The sequence below is a fragment of the Patiria miniata genome, unplaced genomic scaffold (genome assembly GCF_015706575.1).
Source record: "Patiria miniata isolate m_02_andy unplaced genomic scaffold, ASM1570657v1 HiC_scaffold_10, whole genome shotgun sequence".
Taxonomy (NCBI): Eukaryota; Metazoa; Echinodermata; class Asteroidea; order Valvatida; family Asterinidae; genus Patiria; species Patiria miniata.
In genome coordinates this window covers 2690268-2717575 of record NW_024037048.1, presented here as the reverse complement: position 1 = coordinate 2717575, position 27308 = coordinate 2690268, and the positions used below count along the sequence as shown (strand labels likewise).

The window sequence follows — 27308 nt, the reverse complement described above, 5'->3', positions numbered from 1 at the left end:
ATCATCGACTAGACCAGAGTTCGGGCAAGCGTTAGTCGACCAATGGTTAACTATAGTCCTTGCGCGAACTTGCCCTACGTCGATAAGGGCCACTGATCTCTATATAAAGACTGGATAGCGGATATGCATACAACATTCACACAGTAGACTTTGCATATTGACCAATTCGCCCCCGGTCTCACGAAGATGGCCGCGTATATACGAACGTTCTACGCGTAAATACGCGCGCGTTGTATCAACAGTTGACGCGCATTTTGGTCCCGTTCACATATTATGATGTTCTAAAAAGGACACATTTCCGTAGTGATTATTATTTCAAAAATGCCGAAAAAGTGATTTGCGGCATTATAAAAGTAACCACGACGTTAGAAAAACCTTGGTCAGTGGTGGTGGCCAAAATATAAGTCAAGTGAACCGCGACGTTACAAAAGAAATCATGCTGTCTATAAAGACGGCAACTTGTCCTTTGTAGATCACCAGCCGGTCTCACCAATATGGCATCAAATTCGTACATTGTGCGGCTCTTTATTAGCTATCCAGTCTTTATATAGAGATCAGTGATAAGGGCCCTGTCACACTTCTGCGTATCCTAATTCCTTATGAGTTTCGCATTGACATTTTTTTCATTCGCAGTCGTACGCACAATACGCACCTCATATGCATCTCTTCCGTTTTGTGTAGGTTTTATGTACGCAGATATACGCATGGTACGGCCCACTGATCTCTATATAAAGACTGGATAGCTAATAAAGAGCCGCACAATGTACGAATTTGAAGCCATATTGGTGAGACCGGCTGGTAACGTCGCGGTTCACTTGACTTATATTTTGACCACCACCACTGACCAAGGTTAACTACAATTTTTCTAACGTCGTGGTTACTAAAATGCCGCAAATATAACTTTTTCGGCGTTTTGAAATAATAATCACTACGGAAATGTGTCCCTTTTAGAACATCATAATATGTGTACGGGACCAAAATGTGCGTCAACTGTTGATACAACGCGCGCGTATTTACGCGTAGAACGTTCGTGTTAAACGCGGCCATCTCCGTGAGACCGGGGGCGAATTGGTCAATATGCAAAGTCTACTGTGTGAATGTTGTATGCATATCCGCTATCCAGTCTTTATAAAGAGCTAGAGATCAGTGGTACGGCCCAGTACGCAGGATAGTTTTGGGCATGCACAAAACTACGCTGCGTACGCTGTTACGCAGGTCATAAGTTATAAATACGCAGCGCATCGGTCCCGCATCGGTCGAGTGCGTTACGAGTACGCTATGTGTTCGTGACGCACCCCATCAGCATATGAGCCGCCTGTATTGGACGTATACATAGCGTACTTGTAGCGCAGATGCAACGCACGCTGAACAGCGAGCGGCGGAAATGCGGCGGGAATATGCTCAGAAGTGCGTCAAGCATGCGGTCGGCATTAGTCGGGTGCGTCCGGAATACGCTCGGCATGCGCACTGCATACTGACCTATTCGCAGCCCGAAAAATAATGTTGTGCACAGTGCATACGCAACTCATACGCATCTCATACGCAATGGATGCGCTGAATTCGTTACTTGTACGCTAGATGTGCGTCGCACATAAGTCAAAGTGATCAAAACATTTCGACGTTAATTGAGCGTACGGCTGCGTATTGAAAATTTTTGATAAGGAACTCATAAGGAATTACGATACGCAAAGGTGTGACAGGGGCTTTACAACGTGCGCTTAAAAATAATACAAATAGATTAGGGGAGCCCTAGCTCGCTCTTGTTGGGAACATGGAGGAATAAGACCAATGTTAGATTTATGTTATCAATCGATGAAAACATGTGGAGGGGGGTGTGCACCCACTTGGTATTGGGCAGATGATTCGGGTCCCAATAATACTGTAAGCGCTGTGATTTAGTTTACTAATAAGAGCGTTCTTAAATGCCGATTATTATTATTATTATTAATTTCTTCCATTTTTTTTAAATTGGAAATACTATTGGAAACGAGGTTGGAAATAAAGTGATGAACGCGCGGGCCGGGTGGCCAGGTTGTACATTATTCATAAGTTCAATGACGCTACTGTTCACCGCATAAATTATCACAAGTGTATCACTCGAGTTGTGAAACTGGCGCTACCGTGCGATTCAGGGTCAGGATGACCGTAAGGTCATGGCCAAATTCTGCAAAATACACTTCGAAAATCTATCAGATTTATCAAAAATCTGCCAAATTCCCCAGAATTACTCGAAATACACTTTTAAATGCACAATTAAGGTTCAAATGACATTATAAACAATCTATATTTACATAAAGATGTTATGAAATTGCATAATTTTTGAAGGCCGGCAAAACGCGGTTGCGACTCGATGAAGTTCTGTTCCTACTGAACCGGCAACATGTCCAATTTTGCAAAGGTTTGTTTGAAAAGATTCACAAGCTTTTTTCAAACGAATGCACTTTTTTCAAAGTCTAATAACATTTTTTTTGCAGAATTCTGCGAGTAATCTGCCAAAAAAATATATTCCGTCAAATTTTCTGTCACACTCGTTTTTAACAAAAACATCTGTCAAAGTTAGCCGAAAATTGGCTAAAACGGTCACAATGTTCAGGGTGACGGTAAGGTTAATGGACAAATTCTGCTAAATGCACCTGACAAATCTGCTACATTTAACAAAAATCTGCTAAATCACCTATTATTAAACAAGAAATACATTATAAACACTTATATCACATGCAGATGTTATGAAATTTAATTGATAAAAACAAAAATGAAAAAATCCTTAAAAGCAATTAATAAAAAAAATTGCACGTGTGGTCCAAAAGTACTTTATTACTGTGTAATATTGATGCACCCTAAGTTAACCTGGCGCGGCCCCTAACGTGGCACATTTCGATTTTTCGCCTGCAGCGCCTAGCTGGAGCAAATTTTTGAACTGAAATTGCACAGAAAGTGAAATTTTATCAAGTTCTAAACACTCCCGTTCATCATAATCACGAGTTTATCTACCCGTTACAAAGTTAGAAGAAATTTTATTTCGGCGTGATTTTCCAATTTTATTTTGAAGTGCACATGCAGTGAAACCTTTAAAAGTGTCCCCCAAAATAGTAAATAATTTTCTGACAGATAATAATTGATTATCAGAATGTATCAACTTTACAGAAATTCTTAAATGTTAATTTGGAATTTCCCAAGATTTATTCAAGTATAGTGCGCCACGTTTGGGGAACACATAGCCCCATGTGGCCAATTTACTGGACTACCTCCGTAAATAAAAGCCACTCTTTGGAACCTGTACAAAAACATGTAGAACTTGGTCAAATTTTGATTTTCACATTTACTGGCTTATAGTTTGTCGTTTATTTTTGCTTTAGAAGCATACTCACCCTCTTTATAGGCTAATCAGAAAGTGCTGCCTTTTTCAGTTGTCTATTTTTCGGGAAATTTCATGTAGAAATTTTGATACGCAATTAACGTGTGCAAACGAATCAGGAAATTTCACGAAAAATGGACATATGAAAAAGGCAGCACTTTGTGATTAGCCTATAAAGAGGGTGAGTATGCTTAGCAATAACTAGAACGGCGAAGCCGCCATGGCTCGCCGAAGGCGGGAAAGGAGGCTGAAGGTGGGGTTGGGGATGGGCATGATGGGGATCAGGATTCTCGTTGATGTGCCAGGGTGTAGGGATCAGTTTTTAAATGTCAACATAAAAAGTCAACGAAAGTCCTAATAAATACTTTATGGGTTAGCCGTCACTGCTTTGTGGGGAAGTTTTAGTCTTCGGCCCCATACATGTATTACCCATGGGAGACTGTGTAGTCCCCACAAAATTAATGTGGAACAAGAATGGGGATACATGTACATGTACATGCAGACACATCATCACCACATATGCCCCAAACCTTACCCCATCCCTGACCCCGCACCCAACCCCCTATTCCCCACCCCATTACCTGCACATCCCAACCCTACCCAAACTCCAATCCCTATCTCCTTTCCCCTTCCCACCCTCCCCTAACCCCAACCCCCTACCACCACCCACCCCATTCTCCCCATACCGACCCATACATCCCCACCCCACCCCAATCCCTATCCCGCACCCTCCCACTAATCCAACCCCTACACCCACCCACCCTATCCTCCCATACCCATCCCCACCCCGCCCCTTCACATCCCCACCCATAATCCCTATATCCACCCCTCCCCTAACCCAAACCCTACACCCACCTATACCCTATCCTTCCCCTACCACTCCCCACCCACCCCTACACATCCCCACCCCACCCAACCGCTACTCTAATCTCTATATGCCCCACCCCTCCCCACCCTCCCCTAGGCCAACCCATACACCCTCCTGCCTATCCTCCCCTACCCGTCCCGACCCAACCCTACACATCCCCATCCCACCCCAACCCCTACTCCAATCCCTATATCCCTCCCCTCCCCCAACCCCTACACCCACCTACCCCATCCCCCTACCCACCGGTGACCACCCATTCCCTACACATCCCCAACTTCAATTATTCCTATATCCCGCCCCTCCCCTAACCAATCCCCTACATCCACCTACCCTATCCGTCCCCTACCCGTCCCCACCCGCCCCTACACATCCCCACCCCACCCCAACCCATACTCCAATCCCTATATCCCGCCCCTCCCCTTACTCAACCCCTACACACGTACCCCATCCTCCCCTACCCGTCCCCACCCATCCCTACACATCCCCATCCCACCATAACTCCAATCTCTATATCCCACCCCTTCCCCAACCCTACCCTAGGCCATCCCATACACCCTCCTGCCTGTCCTCCCCCACCCCCTCTGAACACAACCCCTACACCCACATACCCAATCCCCCTACCTGTCTCCCCCTTCCTGTCCCCACCCCACCCCTAGCTACACATCCCCATCCCAACCCCTACTATAAGTTAGCTATAGCCAAAAACTTCAACATTTTTATCTGAACGCGGACGGCCGGACGGCCCGACGCACTGACGGACAGACGGACGAAATTGGTATTATATGGGCTTGCATCTGCTTCGCAGCTCGTCAGTAAACTACAAACTAAGCCTAAATGTGAAAATCCAAATTTGACAAAGTGCTACATGTTTTGTACATGTTCCAACTGTGGCCTTTATTTACGGAGGTAGTCAAGTAAATTGGCCACATTTATGGGGCTAGGGGCCGGAAACACTTTGCCGATTTGTGCCCAATTTCCGGACGTCACCGTTTTTGAATTTCGGATTAAATTGCATGAAACCGAAATTGTTCACAGAGGTTTAAATAGGAAGCATTAATAAGGTAAAAAAACCAGTATTTCACTGAATGAATTTGAAGTTTGTCAACAAAGGAGTCTGGCAACACTGATGTAGAAGGTCGGGGTAAATGTCGAAGTGCGCCACGTTAGGGAACACCACTATACTAACACACGTCAGGGAACCTCAAATTGAATTTTTTTCAAAACTAATCAGTTATACTTTTCATATCTGCCATATTTTTCCGTCAAAAATCAGTATCACCGATTTTACAGAATTCTGATAGAAATCAGCTGAAAAATTCATTCTGCTAAATGTTCTGTCAAACTCGTTTTTTTTCCTCAAAAAATCTGTCAATTGAACCACAGATCCTCTGTGTACGTGTAGAGGATCCGTATTTCAACCGAAATTCGGCTAAAACGGTCCTCCTGGCCGGCGCAGTTATACCGGTTCGTTAGTGTGACGTCATCTGAATTAACCATGTGTACTTCATGCACACTGTGATGACGTATCCATTGTTGTGTAGCGCGGAACCGGAAGTTAACGGAAAATGTTTATCCAATGGGCGCGAAAAATCGACCTCATTGTAGCACACGTCCCTTACCGGTAAAACACCTCAAAATCATCTAAAAAGGCGGTATGGAAAGGGGACCGAGAGTAACACGACGACTTGAGCGAAATGGCGACTTATAAAAGCCGACTTAGAAGTAAAAAATTCAATGGAAATGCATTACGGACAATCGGGACTTTAGTCAGACGGCCGACTTGAGCGATTTGACGAGTTGTACGATGACGGTTTAGCCGGAGTTTACTGTATTACAAATGGGGCCTAGGCCAACACCCCTTTATTCAGCATTTTATTTTAAAAAAATGTATAGGCCTATGTACAGGCCTTTTTTCTCAGACAAAATTTGGCCGCCCGGACCCAGGGTCCTTATTCATAAAAAAAAAATTGGCCACAGTTTTATTCTGTAGCAATGTTATAGATAAGATATTTTCATATGTACTTTTAGAGTAACTCTTTCTGCTTCTTTTGGCGACATTTTCACTGGATTAGCTTTTATGCATGACTGCACATGAGACAGTTAGGCCAAAAAAAAGTCTCCGGCAAAACAAAACTGGCAAAAAGTGGTGCGGCAACGCGGCTTTTTTTTTACCGGGTTTTTTTTTTGCTTCTAATGTCGGCTGATGACTGCAAATGGTGCCCGACTATATTTAGTGCAAATATAATTATGGGAGTCCAGAGAGGCCACATAAAGCTTATTCTCGATCATAACCCCATCTAAAAACACGTTAAAATAAATGTGCAACAGCAGGATTCCAGTCAAACCAGTGAGTTTGGCGGTTTTGAGACATCATCTTTCATTGAAAAAAAAAACTTTTTCATTTTGCCGACGCGCGCGCATACCAGAAACCGGAGATTTTTTGGCCTTTTGGTGGAATCTGACTTGCCCCAACTGGTCACTGGCTGGATAAGAATGAGACAATTTAAAAGAACACAACCATTGTCTTGGTTCTGGTCATGCAATGCATAATCAGTTCAGGTTTGTGGATCTTGCTTGCAAGAGTTTCAGTTGGCAAATCTGGATGACCTCCAGGAAAGGATAACTCATGAAATTGACATTCTCAGACAAGACAGGGAGGTGATTCGCCGTGCTGTTGCAAGAATGATGCGCCGAGCCCAGGTGTGCATTGAACGAGATGGTGGCCATGTAATGTTGAGGACTAAGACACCGTGAAATTTAATTGCCTTTTTAATTTAATTTAAGTGTTTTTCATAAACACGAAGTTTAAAAGCTAATGAAATCCTGTTTTGTCTCTTTGTTTGACAATGGTTGTGTTTTTCTAAATTGCCCTTCTTATCCAGCCCTGACCAGTTGGCGCAAGTCAGATTTCACCCGACCCCTGTCTCCTGTGCAGTGATGCATGAAAACTTATCCAGTGAAAATGTCATCAAAAGAAGCAGGAAGCGTTACTCTAAAAGTACATATGAAAATATCTTATTTATATTGCTACAGAATAAAACTATGGCCAATTTTAAAAGTGTATATTTTGTTTTGACTCGCACTGTATATAGCAGAAAATCATGCTGCTGCTTAAGCACTATTTCATGCCATGAATGTGCTAACGGTTGCGCGTGCATGGCGATTTCTAATGTTTGTCACTGATTTAAGCAAAGTTGTCTTCTGGCGTTAAGCATGCTTTTACTGTGCTTTTACTGCTTGACGGCTCTATGAAATGGAGGCTCAGTAAGCACAAAGTCTGCTGTTAAGCAGCACTATAAAGTAGGCCCAGCGCAGAGACAGGTAGGGTTGTGCTGGTTATCACTCAGATCATTTATGTAAGCCAAAGGTCCAAGAACTGATCCTTGAGGAACTGATGTATCGATTGGAGTAAATGGAGATATTTAACCATATACAACTACCTGGATACTTTGCCCCATCGAGTAACTTGATATCCACATCAGTGGCAGGCTGTATGGTAACTTTATGGCAAATTATTTACTACGGAAGTGTATTTAGGACATGACCAAACAAAATTCCGGCCCTCTATTTCGCCCGGGCGGATTACTATTTCGCCCGGGCGGATTACTAATTCGCCCGGGCGGATTACTAATTCGCCCGGGCGAATTACTATTTCGCCCGGACGGGCGGAATAGTAATCCGCCCGGGCGAAATGCTAATCCGCCCGGGTGAGATCGTAATCCGCCCGGGTGAAGTAGTGGGCCTAAAAAATATTTTGTCATGTCCTAAATATGCTTCCGTAATTTACTGTTGCGCGACATCGTAGGAAAGATGACAAAGCAGTGATTTTCATTTGAACAAGATTGCTGCTGCTTTTATTAACCCTCCTCGTGGAAACATACATTCTGTGCAAAGTTGTCCTTTCAGTCGAAATCAATCAAGTGACTGTTTTTAACGGTTAAAAGCTCCCAGCCAACATAAAGCAGGATTGACTGACTGTTACTGGTTGTGTGTAACTTGATACCGCTATGTTTTGACTGTAGGCGATTGATAAGCCAGCTGTGCTACCAATTGCCTGGTTTTGTCAGTAGAATGAATTTGACTTGTTCGTCTGTCTGGGATCAAGACATTGTTGTTGTAGATGCATTATCGCGACGAAGCACCAGAAACAACCACTTGGCAATCTTGTAAAGGTTGTACATGCACGCGCACGTACCTCTGTCTGGCCTGATTTATGCAACACGCAGTACACTCGCATTACATTGTGCTACATTGAAATTGCTTCTTCACAAGTCCATAATTCCATACAATGCTGCAGTTTGGGACTGTTTAAGAAATAGCAGACAGGATGCTTTGGGGTGACACATGGAAAATTGGGTTAAAGTAGTTTTGAATCAAACTCTTAAATTTCTTCCAGTAGCAAACAAGATGCACCAAGACTTTTGAGCAACTTTTCTTGGCAGTTTCTTTGATGTATTTGGTATGTGCGGGACTGAAAATGGACCGTAAGTGCCAGAGCAAAAGTAACACATGCCCATTAGTTTCCCCTACTTTTCGGGGGAAGATTTTTCAAGATTCCCTAGGCGTTGTTGGTGGCAGTTCGTGGGCGATAGCGATTCGTCGCCATAATAACGGCAGAAAATGATTGCTGTTATTTCAAAACACTTTTCAGGTAGATTCAAGCTCTTACAAAATCGAGTGCAAGATTTCTTCTTTAATTTATAGTTATGAAAGTGCAGAATAGCCAGAAAATAGTGTGGTCTTTCTGGGTTCTCAACCCTTCATGTGTACCACAGTAATGTATGGCCTGGTTCACAATACTGAAACCATAAACACAATCTCTAATTTTGTTCATTAAAGTAGCATGCATTACTCAACAAAACTCAACAATGTAAAATTTCATTTCTTCAACAAAGTCAAATTACAACCCTAGAAGTTGTAAGTCAATTTTTATAACAGAATTCATTCACATTCGAACCCATTCTGGGGAGGCAAGGCATTTTGTCTTTTAGGGGGGGGGGGGAGTAAGTTTGGGTAGGGATTAGTTGAATATGGAGGTCCTATTGTTTAAACATTTGTAATTATTTGGGTTTTTTAGTTTCAAATAATGTAGTTTGTAACAAATACTTTGTCAAAAGTATACGGACACTGTAGCTTCGAAGCCAGAGGAAACCTAGAGAGATATTTCATTGAAGAAATCAATTATCAGCTTGGAGGAATTTCAGATGAGGACCGTAATCAATTAGTGCAACGCTTCTAGTCCAACCATGGTCAAAGCCTGGTCAAAACGTCGACACAAACCTCGTTGGTCCTGGCTCCCTGCTGTACGTTATGATGCTCATGGCTATTGGTAACCAGCGATGGAAACGTGCCAAGAAATAGTAGTTCAAACACAAACTTGCACTGTAATGGTGGCAGGAAATCCCCAGAATGATATTTCAGGAAAGCCACATACATGTATGTAAGTAAGGACTGAAAGCCCAATAATCATGTTAGCAGGTAGGGGATGCGAGGCCAGCGGTGGCGGAACAGTTTTCAAACTGGGGGGGGGGGGGGGATATCACCAAAAAGTGGCATTTGCACAGCCGTGCTGAAATGTCGACACGTTTTTTTCACCGGACACTTGGCCTCAGTAAAATCTAATGGGGGGGGGGGGGGGGGGGGGGGGGGGCCTGGTACCATTTTCCAAAATAGGGGGCGCTCTTCAAAACTGGCCATTATGCAAACTACGCATGATGTGCCCATTTTCGGGGAGCATTGTAAGGATTTTGGGGCTTGGTTTTCATATTCCTCGTTTATATCAGAATTCTCTATACCATTTTGGGAAATGGTTACGGATAGCAAATTATCCGACATTTTAGGGCCAGTTTTGTTTTCATCTCAAGGGGGCACATTAATGCTCGAGGGGGCACATTTATGTCCGCAAAAGGGGCACTTTGGTGCATCTGGGGGAGGGGGGCGCAAGTGCCGCCCCTGTGCGAGGCTAGGTTGCAAAAGTGAAAGGTTTGGAAAATGCCAGTGTGCCAACCTGACTTCCCAGTCATAGATTCAAATCAAGCATATTTTCTCTTTTCTGAAACTGTATTATTAGACTCTATTAAATTAATAATTTAGATTTAATAAGTGGCTACAATTGCTGTGTCTTGGTAAACTTTCTTAATGTGTAAACAAAACAAATAATAATTCTAATTTCAAAGTCAATTTTTTTTTTAAAATCAATACATGTATTAGGTTTTGCCCTTCACCGACGTATAAACACTTTAAACTCAGTGAGTTACCTCCAGAGTAAAAGTTGGAAAAAAACACTCGGGTGGGACTTGAACCCCGGTGAAGGGCAAAACCTAATATTGATTTACATCATCCTAATGCAAATTCCATCTTATGAATATTTGTTTTTAAACATCATGGGATAAATTGTGCGTTTCTGTGCATTAATTCTTTACAAATCTACTTCATGTGAGATTCAAGGATCATTCTGCAAGAAGCTTCTTCAAAATGGCAGCTAGGAGCAATCCTATCGCCATGGAAAAGGAGAGAGTGGGAATTGCAGCGGAGGAGCTGAGTTCAATCTTGAAACCCATACCAAAATGAGTGTAGCTCTGGACAATAAAAACAAACAAAAGTAAACCCATGTCAACGGTCATGATAGGATAATGACAACCTATCACTTGTACACTACAATCTGCTTGAGATATTGAGGCAGTGTTTAGACTATACTATAAATGTCACATTTCCTTACAAGTGCTCAACTGCTTTTCCACATTCCTTTTTAAAGGACCATCTTTTTTAAGGTTAATTATTCCAATGTCTAGTCCCACTACTTATCTCTTCAGACCAGGAGCCTCTCCTGCAAGCAGTCATTAGCTTACCTGATAGTAAACAGTATCAGGTGTTGAGCTGTCTGGTGTCCATTCCAGAAGTCCCCCGACTACCCTATCGCTACAGTCTAGAGTGAGATGAGCCTGGTACTCGGCAAAACTGTCCAAACTGTCAGGGTTGCTTCCATCATCGATGTACTTGCACAGTGGTCCAGCTATACAATAAAATGTCTATTTTTAAAAAGAACTTCCTAACTGTCACAGCCACGTTCGTATGTGACCTAAACTCCAAGTCTCCAACTCAATCTTAGGTTTTGAAAGGAGAGCACAGATTTAATTTCCTGTAAATCCATGTCAACATGATGTTTCACAAGTGAATTCACAATTCACAGCAACGTTAGATGGAATTGAAACATTCCTTAGATCAGTTCTCATGCATTACTGACTTAAAGCTTTAGACAAGTTTAATGCATCAACAGCATGGGCTGCCAACACTTCAACCCAAAAATGTGTCTTCAATAAGGAAAATGTCAAATTGTGCAAATTTCTTGCTCCACAACGAGATAACAGATAGTATTAGATTGAGAGTGAAAAGTACCAAGTGCTATAAAATATTATACAAATAACAAACTGACTTCAAAAGAAGTAACGTACACCCAACCCTAACCGCACCTCAAGCTACAAAATACTACTGAGTAGTACCCTGTAGTGTGCATTTCTTTCCATACAAGTGTGCACAACACATGTAGTATTCTGAAGTATTTGGTCCTTGACCCCCAAAGAGCCTTTAGGGGTGTACAGGGTCAGTCCATACATTTGGGGTCCAATTTTGTTCATGTCACCCTGTTGCATCTGACATAAGATTTTGAAAAATCAGGACACATTCTTTGATGCCTTTTGTCTCCAAGAGTGATTATATAAAGTAAAGTACCTGCCAATTAAATTAAAAATAGTTTGAAGTCAATTTTAATGAAACTTGTGGCAAACTACACAGGTCAGGTGTAACAGGGACACAAAAATGTCACACTTTTGGACCCCACATTAATGGACTGACCCTACATATGTACACATCAGACATTGAATATTTTGGTAAAAAAAGGATCAATGACAAAACCAAATGGCCCAAAAGACCCCACAAAAGCAATGTATATATTTTCAATTTTTATAAAATGAAAATACATGCTTTTATTTCAAAGCACAGCAAAAATATTTAATAAATTTAACAATCGCAGCGAGGACGTCCTAGTAGCTCGCATCGCGCTTTCTATCCGACCAAAATAGGCTCACATGACGTCACTTACGTTGTATAAATACCACGACAAAATGGTCAATCCGCAGTCCAGTTTCAAATTTATTCTACAAGTTCATCGCAGTCGAGTTACATTCAAAAGGATACTACATCGACTGCCTTGCGCCTAGGCTGCCTCAATGCCACTTCAATGTCGCACGATTCACGCTCGCACAGCGCCCGAGTTGCCTCATTACGGCGCCCTTGCCAGAGCGCAGAGGTGTTGCGATTGTTTTGAGCATGCTCAAAAACTTTGGCGCTCATCGGAGACCATAAAGACCCTCCGGCGCCCATCTGGCGACCTATGCAGTTGTTGCTGCGATCTAGCAGCCATTTTTCAAGGATGCAGTGGGAGCGCATATATGATCGCAGACAGTCTGACAGGGCCTTTACAGTAGGTTGCCAAGTAACCCACTTCCCTGTTTATACAGTGAGTTGCCCACATTGATTTGGACTCCAAACTACATGTATAACACCTGCATTACAAACAAAGCAGTGTACTTCAACTTAACAATAAGAATGAACACTTACTCTGTTTATCTGCATATATCACCTCTTCCTGTAGGGATTTAATAAGAAAAACATATTCTTCATAAGACAGCTTTATTGAATTATTGAACTATTGAATTCTGTGTTCAAAAAATGTATCTATGATTCTCAAGGAAAAATGTTCTACAAAAGGTAGACGGATGCCATGTAGATGGACGCATGTGTTACGAGTACACGGGGATCATCCAAATATCACTCCAACTGTGACCAATAGGTAACAAGTTGTTGATCAGAAAGTGACAAGAATTCATCATGCCGAGATGTTGGGACAAAGGTGCTTCATCATCCTCAACGGAAGGTTCGATCAGTCCACCATCCGATGTCCCTGCAGTCAGATCACTCAACATTGAAGATGGCGACGCCATTGATGGCCTAGGGCGCAAAATTTGCGAAACGCTCGATAAAGCTCTTCTAAACCAGGAGTCTTTACTCCGGAGAGTAACGGACATTGAAAAAAACCCAGAAAGGCCATGGAAGAGTCACTGAATTTCTCGACATTCAATATCAACGATCTGGAGTCCAAATCCAAGATGTTACTGGAAAGAAAGGCGAGAACAATAAGCTAGATGGTAGCGGCCCAGAAGAAAATAGCCGACCTTGGGGACGCTATTCTTCAACAAGAGTGGTACTCAAGTAACTTTCATCTACGCTTCGGGGGCGTACCAGAGACTCAATCAAAAGATCCGATCATCCCATTCAACCAATAACAGAGCTATTAACAGAAAGATTCGGCATGACAGATGTGGTGATTGAGAATGCCCACAGAACCAGCAAACCACCAAAATCTGAATCAGATAACCACAGCATTATCTTGGCGAAGTTCCTGTATCGGTTAGAAAGACAAACTGTGCTAGATCGAGCAAGGGCCATGAAGGTATCCTTGGCAAAGTCGTGAAACTTCGTGCTGAGAGACATGCCTGCTGCTGATGCATGGCACAAAAAAATATCAATGCGTGACATCATGCAGAAGGCATACCGAGACGGCAAAAATCCGGTCTTCATCAGGAACGGCGATCTCTACATCAATATGAAGAAGCACATCCCAGTTCCTGAATCTCCTTAGTCATCCTGGAAAGGGGGGCACAAGCGCCCCTCCTCCTCCTCGCTGAGCCACTGATAAATTACTCCAACTCTCAAGTTCCAAACAAACTCTGAAGCCAGCAAGGGCGAATCCAAATTTGTGTCTCCCAAAAAGTGGGTCAAAAAATTACAACGTGGGGTTCAGGGCCCGCTTAAGGGCCCCGAAATTTTTTGGATTCTCGATGCTCTGTGGTGCGATCTGAGGCAATTTCTGACCACTTTAGCCAATGTTTTTTGAGGAAAAGATGGTGGTGTACTCATTGCCTGCCTTTATTGCGACGTCACATAAAAAAAAAAAATTGGTTTCGGTTTTTTTTTTGGGGGGGGCCATGCATGGCCCCCTTTGGCCCCCCCCCCTGGATCCGCCCTTGGAAGCCAGCATGGTAACAGCAATTAGTGTACATGTATAGCCATACAAAAGTTAAAAGCTGCTTTTTACATCCCTGTAAAAGACAAAACTGAAACAAAACCCGCTGGAGCATGTGCTCCAAGCCTATTTTGATGACATCAATGTACGGCTCTGCAATCAGACGACTGTCACTATTTTGTGCCAAATGTCACACAAGTACGTAAGTACACGTACGAGACAATGTGTCTGGTGTCAAAGATGTAACAGAACAGGAGAGTGACATAAAGTTGCTGTGTTTGTCTTCAACTTTGTCTTCAACTTTGTCTTTGACGTTGAAATCAAAGCTAGGATGGGACTATTGCACAGTATAGATGTGATGAACTGCTGGATTGGGACCAAGCTCAAGATGGCAACCACTGTCATACCGATGCCAACATTAACAGGTGGTGAAAATCCGAGAAATGCCAAATTGCAGTTGCTTATTGAATATTCTAACATGAATGATCAACTTCGACAGACAGATGTAATGGGTAGAGAGGGCTCTGTGCTCCAGCTGCCAGTGCCAGTCATTTTCATTTGCTGTGTTAATCTGAATGTTTAATCAAGTAAAATCTCAAGTAAAATTTGTTAGAGCTGCATTACAACAAATGCCCTCTTCCAAATGCCATTTATGAACATATAAAATTGTTGGGTGTAGAAAAAGCCAAGGCAGGGATGTTGCAGTGGCAGACGATGACACAACAAAACCTGTAATAATGGTGGGAATGTAGCAGTATGGCCCAATGCATTCCTGTTTGTATTTCTGACAACAGATCAAGGTATATCAGCTTCCACGGATACAGACGTAAAATCATTGGTTAGACTTCCCTTAGCGCAACACTCTGTGGAGTCAATGCAACCTGGTGTATCGGTATAACCACCAATCTGTTTAACCAACGCCCGATCCCTGATGAACAAATTGGAGGAAGCAGAATTGACCCTGGATCAACTACGTGTTGATGTTGGGGTTTTTACCGAATCCTGGTTTTCTTCAATGTACCTGATGACTGGTTACTTTTGCTGGCTTTAATACTTTTTCCAAATTTCACAAGCAAAGAGCGGTGGAGGTGTGGCAGTTCAAATAAGGTCACGCATCAATGTGCATGTCATCGATGATAACACCGGACCCGATGAGCTAGAGTGCATTTAGATTATATTGCGCCCAACTAAACTTCCCATTACAATGCGCCCAACTAAACTTCTGCAATTGTGATCTGTGCAGTTTACATCACAACTGACTCACCTTATCAACAATTTTTGGGGTCTCGTTTATTGAACTGTTCAGACTACATGTATTAACATTCTAAGTATCCTGATATTGATTTATTGCTTTTATGTGATTTTAACCATATGAATGTATGATCAAGAGGATTAACGACTTGAATCAGATTGTTGATTTTCATGTCACTCTCGATTTAATGCTCACTAATCACACTATGAGTCGCTTATACCAGTCCCCTTCTCATCAATAGGTCATAGCGACCATATAAGTATTCGTTATTCAGACTCTCCCTGTTCCCGTCTCTTTCCAGACTCTCCTGTGCGTGCTTTTGGATCTTGTCTGCAGGGTCAGGACATCTATGATCTTCTCATCAATCGTTTGATATGATTTTTCCCATTAAAAAAATCAAATTGCATGTCCCTGATAAGCCATGTATGTAGCACTATCATGTAATATTTCATTACATAGGACTGCTGTTCATCACCAACCTTTTTCTGTTCCTCTGAGAGCTGGCTGTATCCTCCTCTGTCGCTGCTGGTCAGATAGAAAGGATGGTAGTTGCCTGGATTTGTTGGATCATTCCCACCAAAAACGTTGAAGATGCATCTCTTGCCTCTTTGCAGCTTGATAACCGGCACCAGAAGACCATTGATGTACCAGGAATATTTCCAGCCGCCTCTCTTTTCTATTCAAACAAATCACAATTTGACCTTTTGACCTGGACCCAATTTTTATGGTTCTGCAAACATCAGAATCCCTGCTTATGAGTGACTTTTGACCTGGTCTACAGAGTTGACCAACTTACTGCCATGGAAAGCTACAGGCAGAGGGAATTTCCTGGAGTTTTACCAAAAAAAAGAGTTTCCCACAATCAGCAAGTTAGTAATGCCTTAAATATGTATTTTCAATTTGGGCGTTTCACAATGCAGTGCGCCACCAAGAGTTTCCCATGGAGAGTTCATTTTCCAAGTTTACGGTCAACAAAACAGGGCCCATTTGAATGAGTGTCAGTAGACAACTTGAGCTAATTAGTTGTAAATTGGGGCATAGCGTTCTGCTGCCTTACAAAAACACACCATATTGATAAAAAGAAAAGAAAAGGGCAAACAGGTACTCGAATCATACGCTTACGAAACTACTGACTGGAAAAACAGGCAATTTCAAATGTCCCGCACTGCGAATTTGTCAACCATCTCTGGTGATTCTATAAATCTGTACAATACTGGAGTGGTTTTGGGTGGTAAAAGTTATAATGATGGGTAAAAGCAACTGACCTGTGATTGCGCTGTATCCTCTGACACCCCCAGCCGGCCCTAGGTCCACTCTCAACTGGTCTTGGTCTCTGATCTCAAGTGTCGGCCAAGCTGGCAGCGGATCCACCGTATAAGGAGGAATGTTGATAAGCTCTGGGCAAACATTGCTTGCAGTACGGCCAAAATTGATCTGTGTTGAAGCTGTCCAGACACAGTCATTGACATTGGGTAATGTTCTTAAAAGTATAATGAAGGGAGACTGGCTGAGTAATCCTGAACTATTTTGACTACAGAATTAATTGCCTTAACCCTAACCCTGCCAGACGCAACACAGTGCATCAGGCAGAAAAGTCTGGTGCACCATCTTCCAAATGGGGGTGCTCTTTAAAAGTGACTAATATGTATACTGGAATAAAATAATGTATGCGAATTTTCATGGTGCATTGTAATGGTTTTGAGCTTGTTTTTCATTTCTTGTCCATGTCAGAACTCTCTAACCATCAATGGAAAAAATATCTTTCAAACAGTTGTTTTAAACAACTTCTTTTAAAACTGGCTTTGGGCTTGGGATGCTGAAAATGGCCCGAACCGTCTGCAAGGGACATTATCGGCGACTCGACCCCAAGCCTGTTTTTAACGTACTTGTTAATACCGAGCAAGCACGCATTTCTTCCCATTCATAAATACCATAGGACTCTATGAAATACGGACTCACTGGTAATATTGCGCATGCCTAAGTGAAGATTGTGAAAGTTCAACTAATAAAAGGTAAAAAGGACCAGATTTCATAGAAGTCAAAATTTCATGTGACACCGGAAAAGTGCTTAAAATCAGCCAGTTGGTGCTTTATCAACCGTTTACAACCACCCTTGTGACAGGCTCTCAACCAATAGGAATGGGTGAACTGTCTCAGGCATTTATGAATGTTCCCTTTGAACTATTCTATCCAAATAGAATATGGGTTACAACATAACAAAGAAAAATCACTACATCTCTCTCTAAATGGCATGTGATCACACTTTTCCACTTTAGCAATTAATCTAGTAAAGGTTAAATTACTCCATCTTTACTTTATGAATAAAAGGTTTGTGGAAACACCATGTGGGAGTAATTTCTCAAACTAAGAGAATGGTTCTGAAAACCATAAACTCGACGTTCCGGTCAGAATGCTCCGAACGTCTTCTAGCAGAGCATACTGACTGGAACTTTGAGTTTATACCACTGGTTCTTTTCAGAACCATTTTCTTAGTTTGAGAAATTATACCCACACGGTGTTTCCACAAACCTTTCATTCATTAGTATCTCCACCATGCAAAGCCTCAAATCTTACTTATCTTTGCTTTACTTTTTTTCCAAACTTTAGCTTCAGCTTCTTCAGTTTTTATTGAAGGCTTTGGTTGTAAATTCCTTAATGTGGGGGACTCAAGACTGAGCAAAGGGTCCAGTTCATAACAATGAGCATCAAGTCATGATACCACACCAAATGTTGCTTAGAGTGCGCCATTTGTTTCATGAACCAGGAGATATGCTGAAGATGTAGCTTAAGTTGGAACCAAAGCCAACTTTCATAAAATGACTATTGTTAAACGTAGAGTAGATCGTTTGTCATTTGTATTTTTTTTTTCATTTGAAGCAACAAAAGTGCTCAAAATCTAAAGAAGGATGCTTAACAACTGATGAAGTTTTTAGCTCAGTGAATGCTGTATATTCTGAGAAAACAAAATTTTAGGATCTCAATTTCAATTCAAAAGTTGCCGAGTCATATTTTTAATTGCGCCCAAAATCAGCAGAGACACGTTCTCATTCAGCCAACTGCAGCTACGCGATGTAACACACTGAACCAATGAATAATAGCAACCGCGAGCACATGTGCATCGCGTCAACGCTTGCGCGCACCCGCTGCACAGATTTTTTAAAATGCGTCACTTGATGCATCTTTGGAAATTGCCTTCTTTATTGTTTTAGAACTTCAAAATGACAGCATGCCAGAAAGAATAATTTCACAGGGAGTTTAGTCCCATTACTACCTGTAAACCAAGTAAGCTTTTCAACAATAATTTTATCAGCTACTTTTTGGATAGCTGCAATTAATCTACTCTATCTTTAAATCTCAACCTGCCCTTATTGCTATTTGGACAGATGATTAAATGCCTTACCTGACACAATAGTGTCTTCATTGAAGAGCACAGTGTTTCCATCTTTGACTGGGCCAATTGCCCAGACAACATAGACTGACTTATCTGTGGGAATCACCTTATCAAGGGAATCACCTACACAAACACACAAATGTGACACAACATTTTGACAACCACATCCTCAAAAAAGAAAGGTAATGGACACCATTTGCAAACATTCAAAACTCAAACTGTCAAAATATAAAATGTCCTGTCCTTGATTGTTAGTAGATGATCATACATCCTGTTAAATCATTGTGCCTAGGAAAATTACTTTAATTTCCGTGTGATGGTTAGGATCAAACCATTGCACTTTTAATTGAAACCAAAGATTTGCATAGAGAAAAATGAATGTACTTTCACAGTATTCTTAAAAAGTATGTTCACTGAGCTGAAATTTCATACCTGCTTCAGATTTACTGTATTGTTGCTCCTTAAATCAGCAAAAAAACCTGCGCTAGGCCAAAAAAAAAAGTCTCCGGTTTCTGGTATGCGCGCGCGTCGCAATAGCCATGCGCGTCGGCAAAATGAAAAAGTTTATTTTTCAATACAAGATGATGTTTCAAAACCGCCAAACTCACTGGTTTGACTGGAATTCTGCTGCTGCACAATTTTAACGTGTTTTTAGATGGGGTTATGATCGAGAATAAGATTTATGTGGCCTCTCTGGACTCCCATATATTTGCACTAAGTTTAGTCGGGCACCATTTGCAGTCATCAGCCGACATTTGAAGCCAAAAAAAAAAAAAAAACAGGTAAAAAAAAAAAAAAGCCGCGTCGCCGCACCACTTTTGGGGCAAGCTCCATACCAGAAACCGGAGACTTTTTTTTTTTGCCTTATGTTTTTTTCGTAAACAACCAAAAATATCTGTACAGATGATTTTACTAATTTTCGGAATGCTCACAGCAATATTCCAAATATCTCACGTAGTCATCTTTTTACAGATGTTCTCTCTTGCTCTTTTCTATAGATGTCCCTGTCACCTTTCAATTACCTCCACATCTCAAACACTATAGTTGTAATGTAGTCAATCACATGAAGAATGCATGAACAATTACAAAAGAATGGCCATATGAATAGCTTGCCACTGGGATAAATTGTCACTGACTTATGACTGGCATGTGATCTGATTAAAACTCTGTACCAAAGGGATTTTGTCAACTTGAATGTATACCTAAAGGGTCATCTCTTTGACCTAAAAGTACATTTGGACCACCCACCTGTGTCCAAATAACGAGAGTAGGAGATCCGCATGACTCCGCCCACTGTTGAGGAGGATGTCAGGGCGACATCATTGGTTCCTTCAGTAGGCTTGGCAACAGTGTCAGGGCAGGCTCCAGATCCCATTGAACACTGTAAGAATACATTGACGTTTGACAAAGAGATGTTTGCATTAGGAATATGAGTATTGAAACCTACTCAAAGAGAAAGTTAGACATGTATGCAGAATTACCAGAAGTGAAGCTAAACATTTGGATGGAAATTCCTACAGATTTAGTTAGGAGTGGTAGCATTGATAAGAAATGTAAAAGAACCCAAAGGCTTTTGTTACAAACTATTCTTTGGGCTACATTCTACCAAATGTTCTCTTGGACAACATGGTCAACCAGGCCGAATATAACCCCAGAAAAATACAAACCCTGAAAAATAAATTTACAATTTCATTCACAAAGTGTGACTTCTTCCTTCAAATGGAGCGCACAGTCTTTCATATGGAACACTCGCGTCAAATTTATGGCAGGGGACATACGACACTGTACTGACTGCAGAGCATATTTTCTAGAGATTGGCATTTGGTCCCTAATAGCCCATCCCTACAACCATGCTCATACCTGTGAGGAACTCTGCATGTGATAGTCAACTACCGTCGGTTTCATATTGCGCAGGTTGACCCAGGCTACTGCGACATCCGAGCCCCTGATGTGAGAGGTCATGCCACTCACACCAAACGCCATGAAGGAGCTGAGAGGGATCTTGCCACTCAGTTGAACATCGATAATGCCCCCTTTGATAGACCAACGGACCTGGAGATGGTCTGCAGACAACACTTCACAATTGTCGTAAACCTAGAAACAAAATTATTGATATTGGTTTCAAGAAATACGAGTATGCAATCACTAATTACAGTACCTGTTGCTGATTCAACCATCCAGTCAACAATGGGTTTTTTTTAATTGTAGAGTAGACCCATATATAACATAATGACAGACTCCCATATTTTTCATGTTCTGTGTGCTTCATCCTGCTTCCAACTGTCTAAGAGTTGGTCATGGTTGGGTCCGAGTTGGTCATGGTTGCGTCCGAGTTGGTCATGGTTGGGTCCGAGTTGGTCATGGTTGGGTCCGAGTTGGTCATGACGGGTCCGAGTTGGTATGGTTGGGTCCGAGTTGGTCATGGTTGCGTCCGAGTTGGTCATGGTTGGGTCCGGGTTGGTCATGGTTGGGTCCAAGTTGGTCATGATGGGTCCGAGTTGGTCATGGTCGGGTCCCAGTTGGTCATGGTTGGGTCCGAGTTGGTCACAGTTAGATCCGAGTTGGTCATGGTTGGGTCCAATTTGGTCATGATGGGTCCGAGTTGGTCATGGTCGGGTCCCAGTTGGTCATGGTTGGGTCCGAGTTGGTCACAGTTAGATCCGAGTTGGTCATGGTTGGGTCCAATTTGGTCATGGATGGGTCCGAGTTGGTCATGGTTGGGTCCGAGTTGGTCATGGTTGGGTCCGAGTTTGGTCATGGATGGGTCCGAGTTGGTCATGGTTGGGTCCGAGTTGGTCATGGTTGGTCATGGTTGGGTCCGAGTTGGTCATGGTTGGGTCTTAGATGATTGAGACCGAGTTGACTTGCACCCTACAACACCCCTGTCGCCGAGTGTCATGGCAGGGTACCCGGTTGCATACAGTGGGGTTTGGTAACAGTAACTGAAGTGCGCTAGTGCCCACATGAAACATCATCAGGAAATTTAATCAAACTTGCATCGGGGCCGTTCTTTGCAGTGCAATTACAGCCAATGACAACACACTTAACGGTCCAATACTCTATTCGTATGAATCAACAACATCACTACAGTACAAGAAGATGGCCGGCTGCATATTAATAATTCCAAAACCTTTTTCCCTGCGGTCTCAATTTTGTCCATGCTCCGCTAGCAAATGGCCTTCCAGCTTTATTGTTAAATCATGCTTTGTGTTAGTCTGAAGTACAGACCGTGGGAATGATGGTGTAACATAATGCACACAACTTAGTCATGCAGAGTGATTTGAAAATTTGATTTGCTGGAACTACGCCACCGGCTGCTGCAGTGGGAGTCCTACATGAGAGTTCATACTTTTCCAGTGATATGTATGCTGCCCCCAACGACAACATTTACAAAACATTTTCACAAATTGCACCTGCAAAGCAGCTCTCATTATTACCTTCTGTATTCTTTTCATTGTGGAAGTAATACCCTTTTTCTTTAATCATACAACATATACTTTAAGAATGACGAAGATTTCTTCAAGCAATCAACATCAACTTTAAGATATCTATTCATATAAGTGGGAGGTCATGTTACATACACATCTGTAACATGATGCAACATATGTGCTATTTCATATTGCGATGTGTTCCAAATACCTAAGTGCATTGCATGAGACATCGTCGACGCTATTATTCAGCTATATATTAGCTTGTTGTCGCCAGTGGAGGCCCTTTTCACCCAATAAGCCATTTCGGAGTTACAAAAATGTACTACTGCACGTGCGCACATCAGATTCAACGATTTAGTGTCGGAAGATAAACAAAGCAGATAAATGCACTCAAGTCTATGGGGGAGGTGGTAATCGAATCCACCTTTTGCAATTTTGTTCTAGTAAAACAGAAGATGGAAATTTTTGTTCACACAAAAGTTGGAGCACACGAAACAACGTAAACCATGGTGCCGTTGAAAACAATCAACATTTTGCATCTACTATAAAATAAGAAATTTTCTTTAATTTCGTTGGTACCCCGCTATGGTTTTGCACGCGTGTGGCGAACTGTTTATCCCCCGACCCTAATCGTTGTCATGGGATGTGCGCATGCACAGTAGTACATTTTTGTAACTCCGAAATGGCTTATATACATGCATCAGCCAATGTGAGCAAAGAGTTCAGAAAGCATTGGTAAGCTTGAGGTCTATTTTTCCAGGTGTGGTTCAAATTGTTTTGCCTGCCTACCCTGATCACGTCGGTTGACGGTGGAACATTCCAGGAGCTAGTATTGACAAGAAAGAAATGTCCAAAGCTGACTACGAACTTGACACACCACAGACTGATGTAGGAGTAATCCGAAATAGTCAGGTTGCCTGGTGGGAGGGTCACAGTGATGGTTTCAGCACGGAAGATACGCTTCACTTCCTGGCTCACACTGGTCATACGAAAAATAAAACTACTTCAGACTTCACACAAAAGATTGTCAGGCAAATCTACCTTGTGTAAGAGGACGATGTAAGGACTTGTGTAAGAAGATGATGCTTGTGTGGCCTACTTATGAGCTGTAGAGTGTAGGACATGGTGAGCTTACACTAGTTCATGCATCCCGGACAACATGATCAGTTTACATCTAAATATGCATCTTCTCACAGGAATGCACCTACAGTAAGGGTGGCCACACAGCAGCAATGTCACACGTGTCCATTATATCTTCTCTCTCTTTCACCATCGAGGGAGTCCTTGCAAATCCATAGTGACCAAGCAGAGGAGACTGGAGAAAAGTGGCCTAGCCACTATGAACAAGTTGCTCCAAAGTCAAGAGCAGTTATGCAAGACAGTGGTTATGGTGCAAGAAAACAGTACAGCAATGGTAATACTTACGCATCTTTCCACAGGAGTGCAGTCCCATTTTCATCTGGTTGTGCTGCATGCCCAGCCCAGAAAAATACCGCTGGGGAGGAAATCAGCATAATTGAACAACTAAACAGTAACAACAAAACTCTGTATGTTGAGATATAATGAAGATAACAAGGGGCAGAAAGGACAAGAAAATTATGGAAAATATGGATAGAACTGTGAAACTAAGCAAGAAACCTAGACGCTGAAAAAGCACAGAAGTTAAAAAATTTAAAACCAAATCCCATGACGAGAAAAGGTAATCAAATATTTAACACCAAACAAAAAACCTCTACAAATTTTTTTTAAAACGTACACCTCCCCAATCTCAGATGCTACAGTATAACTAATTATGGACCTGTTATTCACTTAATCCCTTTAAAACAGACCAACACCCTTTCCCTCCAAAGTAAAGCTTATATCATACTGAGCATGACAACCAAGTAATTGTGGTGAATATTTAAATGTATAAAGGGAGAATATTCCCAGACCTTGACACTCAAAGAGCTCCCCCATAACACCTATATAATTTGACCATACTATGTGAATCCCGGGACATACCGTTATTTCGTTTTACCGTTTTGGATTTCCTCAAAAACAAAAACAGTAAACACACCATTGACCTTTTTTTTCGTTTTACAGTTTTGTAAAACAGTCAAACGGTATTAGGTCACAAAAAACAATGACCTTTTTGTTTTTTTTCTTAATTGTTGAAAGCGATAAACGGTTAGTTGCTTCATTTCAGAGTGTTGTTTTACAAGAACATGACAATGAAAAACGGTCAATAGTCCTGTCGACCATTTTTTGATTTAGGTTAGGCAATTAAGCAATGCACCTAGGAATGTTAATGCGTCCTCATGGGATCGAGTCATTGCCTGGGACCCAAATTACCCTCCTCACATTTCGTTCTCACGACATAGTTTTCGAACTGGCTATTGAAGAGCCGCGCCGAACTCCAATTTCCTTCAAATATCTGCAACTTCTTCAAATGTATTACCATCCTGTATCCATTGTAAAAGTAATGTCCTCCCTTGAAGTTTTGCAGCGCCATTTTTGCTTGCAACTCTTAAGCCCCACCAACTGAATCGCGTGAGAAGGGGGTCAGGGTCACGCCAGGAATCACACCACGCATTATGCCGAGGTAACACTTTTCATGTAAAGCATGGTCCCCCTCCATCCCCCTTGCCCAGCACCACAAAATGCACCACGGACTGTTCACTATGACACTGAAATAAAAAAAAACGGTCTGTATTCAACACTGACCGTTTTGCTGTTTTTCAAAGTTATTTGTGTAAAACTGTAAAACAAAAATCATTGATCGTTATGCTGTAATGAATTTTATTAAACTTATAAAACAGAGAAACCGTATTTATCTTAATACCGTTTGACCGTTTTACAAAACTGAAAAACGACAAAACGGTCAATGGTTTGTTTACTGTTTTTGTTTTGAGGAAATGCAAAACGGTAAAACGAAATAACGGTATGTCCCAGGATTTATGTGCCGTTGCAAAAATGTCTTTACAATTAACAGATTTCATGTTGTTTACAGTGAATAAATAAATCTGGATCTGAACGTTGCTTGCTTAGACAATCTCAGCTCTTTGCAACCAGCCAGTTCGGTATCTCGATGAAGTAGCCCTGGATAAAATCGCTGACCCGACTCAAGCGGTACGCGAACATTCCTTCTGCTCGCAATTTACGCGCGTGTTGTGCATTCATACGCCTGCGATGAGCGTTCGACTATCCCCAATGACCTTGGATCCATATCATTGTGCGCTTGCGCACTTAAAATACCAAACTGGCTTATGAATACAGCATCATGTTGCCAAATTTAAACACAATAATTATCTCACTGTAACGGGTACCCATTTATGGGTAGGGCCTGACAAATTAATGAAAACTGTCAGGCCCAAGGACACTTGCACTTAACCCCACTGGGTTGACTTGAACCCTGCCATCTGCAGAACTACCAGCAAGACTGAGTGCATTGGTCCATGGCTTCAAAGCTGCTTAGCAGACTATATTTCTTACACGTTATGTGCTGAGCAAAAACAGCTGGAAACCAGTCACAAGCAATATACAGCGCACACCATTTTGGCTTAGTAAATGAGCATGACGAGCACTGACCTGGGCCTTGTCCATCATAAGACATTCCAATAAAGCTGACTTTTTTGCTGTCCTCTATGATAATGTTCAGCACAGACACCTCATGCTTCTTTCCCACCAGGATGGCACCTAGGGCATGTGGGGCCGGAGGAGTGAAGTCATCCGGGATAGTGACAGAGCCAAAGCTTTCCTACAGAAGATCATGGCATTACTTTGCATAAACTAATGACTTACAGAAGAACCCATGTTACCATGCTCCTTGTTAATAATCTTGCGTGATGGAAATCAATATGAATAGTTTAAATTTTCAACCAAAATTAAAATCTCAGAATTAATGATATAATTATGTTTGCAAGGCTTAATTTGCTTGGCCTGCTTGTGGGACAGGCAGCTTCATTGCTTTGTGCCTGCTTTGCAGGTAATCAACTTATAACATACACGTACCGGTACCTACAGTTGTATTTTACCCATTACGTTTGAGGACAAGGCTTTGTTCTTGTAATATAATATAACACTCTCCCACCTGCTCCTTGCTCTATGATTGTTCCTTCTTTGTCTACTGTCCTCAGGCCGTGGGGCATACATTTACATGTACATGTACACACACGTTTTTTATAAAGTTTATGGATTTTCCTTTGTTCCTCTTCCCTTTTCCTTTGTTTGTACTAACTTTTTCGCAACAGCTCTCATTGGTTTTGTACACATTTTCTAAACGAGGTCGTCCTCCATTTGGTTTCCGTCCTCGATTCACCGATGATGTTGCACGTGTGTGCCCTCGATTTACACCATACACAAACGCACATACAAACATACACCTTTTGCACTTTATCGCATAGCGGTGAATGCGGTGATGATATGCAGGAGTTTTTTTGGTTGTTTTTACTGTTTTCATATTAATGATCCATACTTACTCCTTGGTTGTCTGTGTTCCAGACTGCAATATATTTATATTCTGAGATTGACTCAGTGCCTGGGATGTCCAACACCAGTAAGTCATTGTGGTATGCTCCTAAACTGCCAGCTTCTCTACTACAGAAGTAAAAAAAAAACAAATTATAACTCCTCAATTACACTTTTATACCCATTCATAATCACCCTTCAGGTTGAAACCAAAAGAAGAAATTGAAGAGTGGACATAATTTTAACAAATTTTGTTCTACCAAAATATAAGCTTCATGCAAGCTCATGAGTCATTCTCAAGTTCTTAGGCCAAAAAAAAAATATTCTGCTTCTGATTTCATGGCATTCGAAAATAGGGTAGGTAGGTAGGGAAATTTTTTTTTTTGCAAATTTTTGTGTGTACGATCATATGGAGGCTTCTGCATGTAGTCCAGGGTAAAAGGCAGAAATTAAATGGTTTTGAGTGTTATTTTCTCAATTTTCC

General features: G+C 41.8%; 1 protein-coding gene across 1 annotated transcript in view; it reads right to left on the bottom strand.

Annotated features, from left to right (window-relative positions):
- Window positions 1–10264: 10264 nt before the first annotated feature.
- LOC119735383 (protein Skeletor, isoforms B/C-like) overlaps window positions 10265–27308 on the bottom strand; it is a 28177-nt gene continuing 11133 nt past the window's right edge. The window contains exons 3-14 of the mRNA XM_038209084.1: window positions 26836–26953; window positions 25946–26114; window positions 23804–23873; window positions 23168–23357; window positions 20808–21041; window positions 20196–20328; window positions 18957–19070; window positions 16822–17001; window positions 16036–16232; window positions 12840–12867; window positions 11072–11235; window positions 10265–10801 (exon numbers count right to left, since the gene is read on the bottom strand). Coding sequence (XP_038065012.1) covers window positions 10673–10801; window positions 11072–11235; window positions 12840–12867; window positions 16036–16232; window positions 16822–17001; window positions 18957–19070; window positions 20196–20328; window positions 20808–21041; window positions 23168–23357; window positions 23804–23873; window positions 25946–26114; window positions 26836–26953 — 1726 coding nt within the window. The 3' untranslated portion in view covers window positions 10265–10672. The remainder of the gene's footprint in view (window positions 10802–11071; window positions 11236–12839; window positions 12868–16035; window positions 16233–16821; window positions 17002–18956; window positions 19071–20195; window positions 20329–20807; window positions 21042–23167; window positions 23358–23803; window positions 23874–25945; window positions 26115–26835; window positions 26954–27308) is intronic.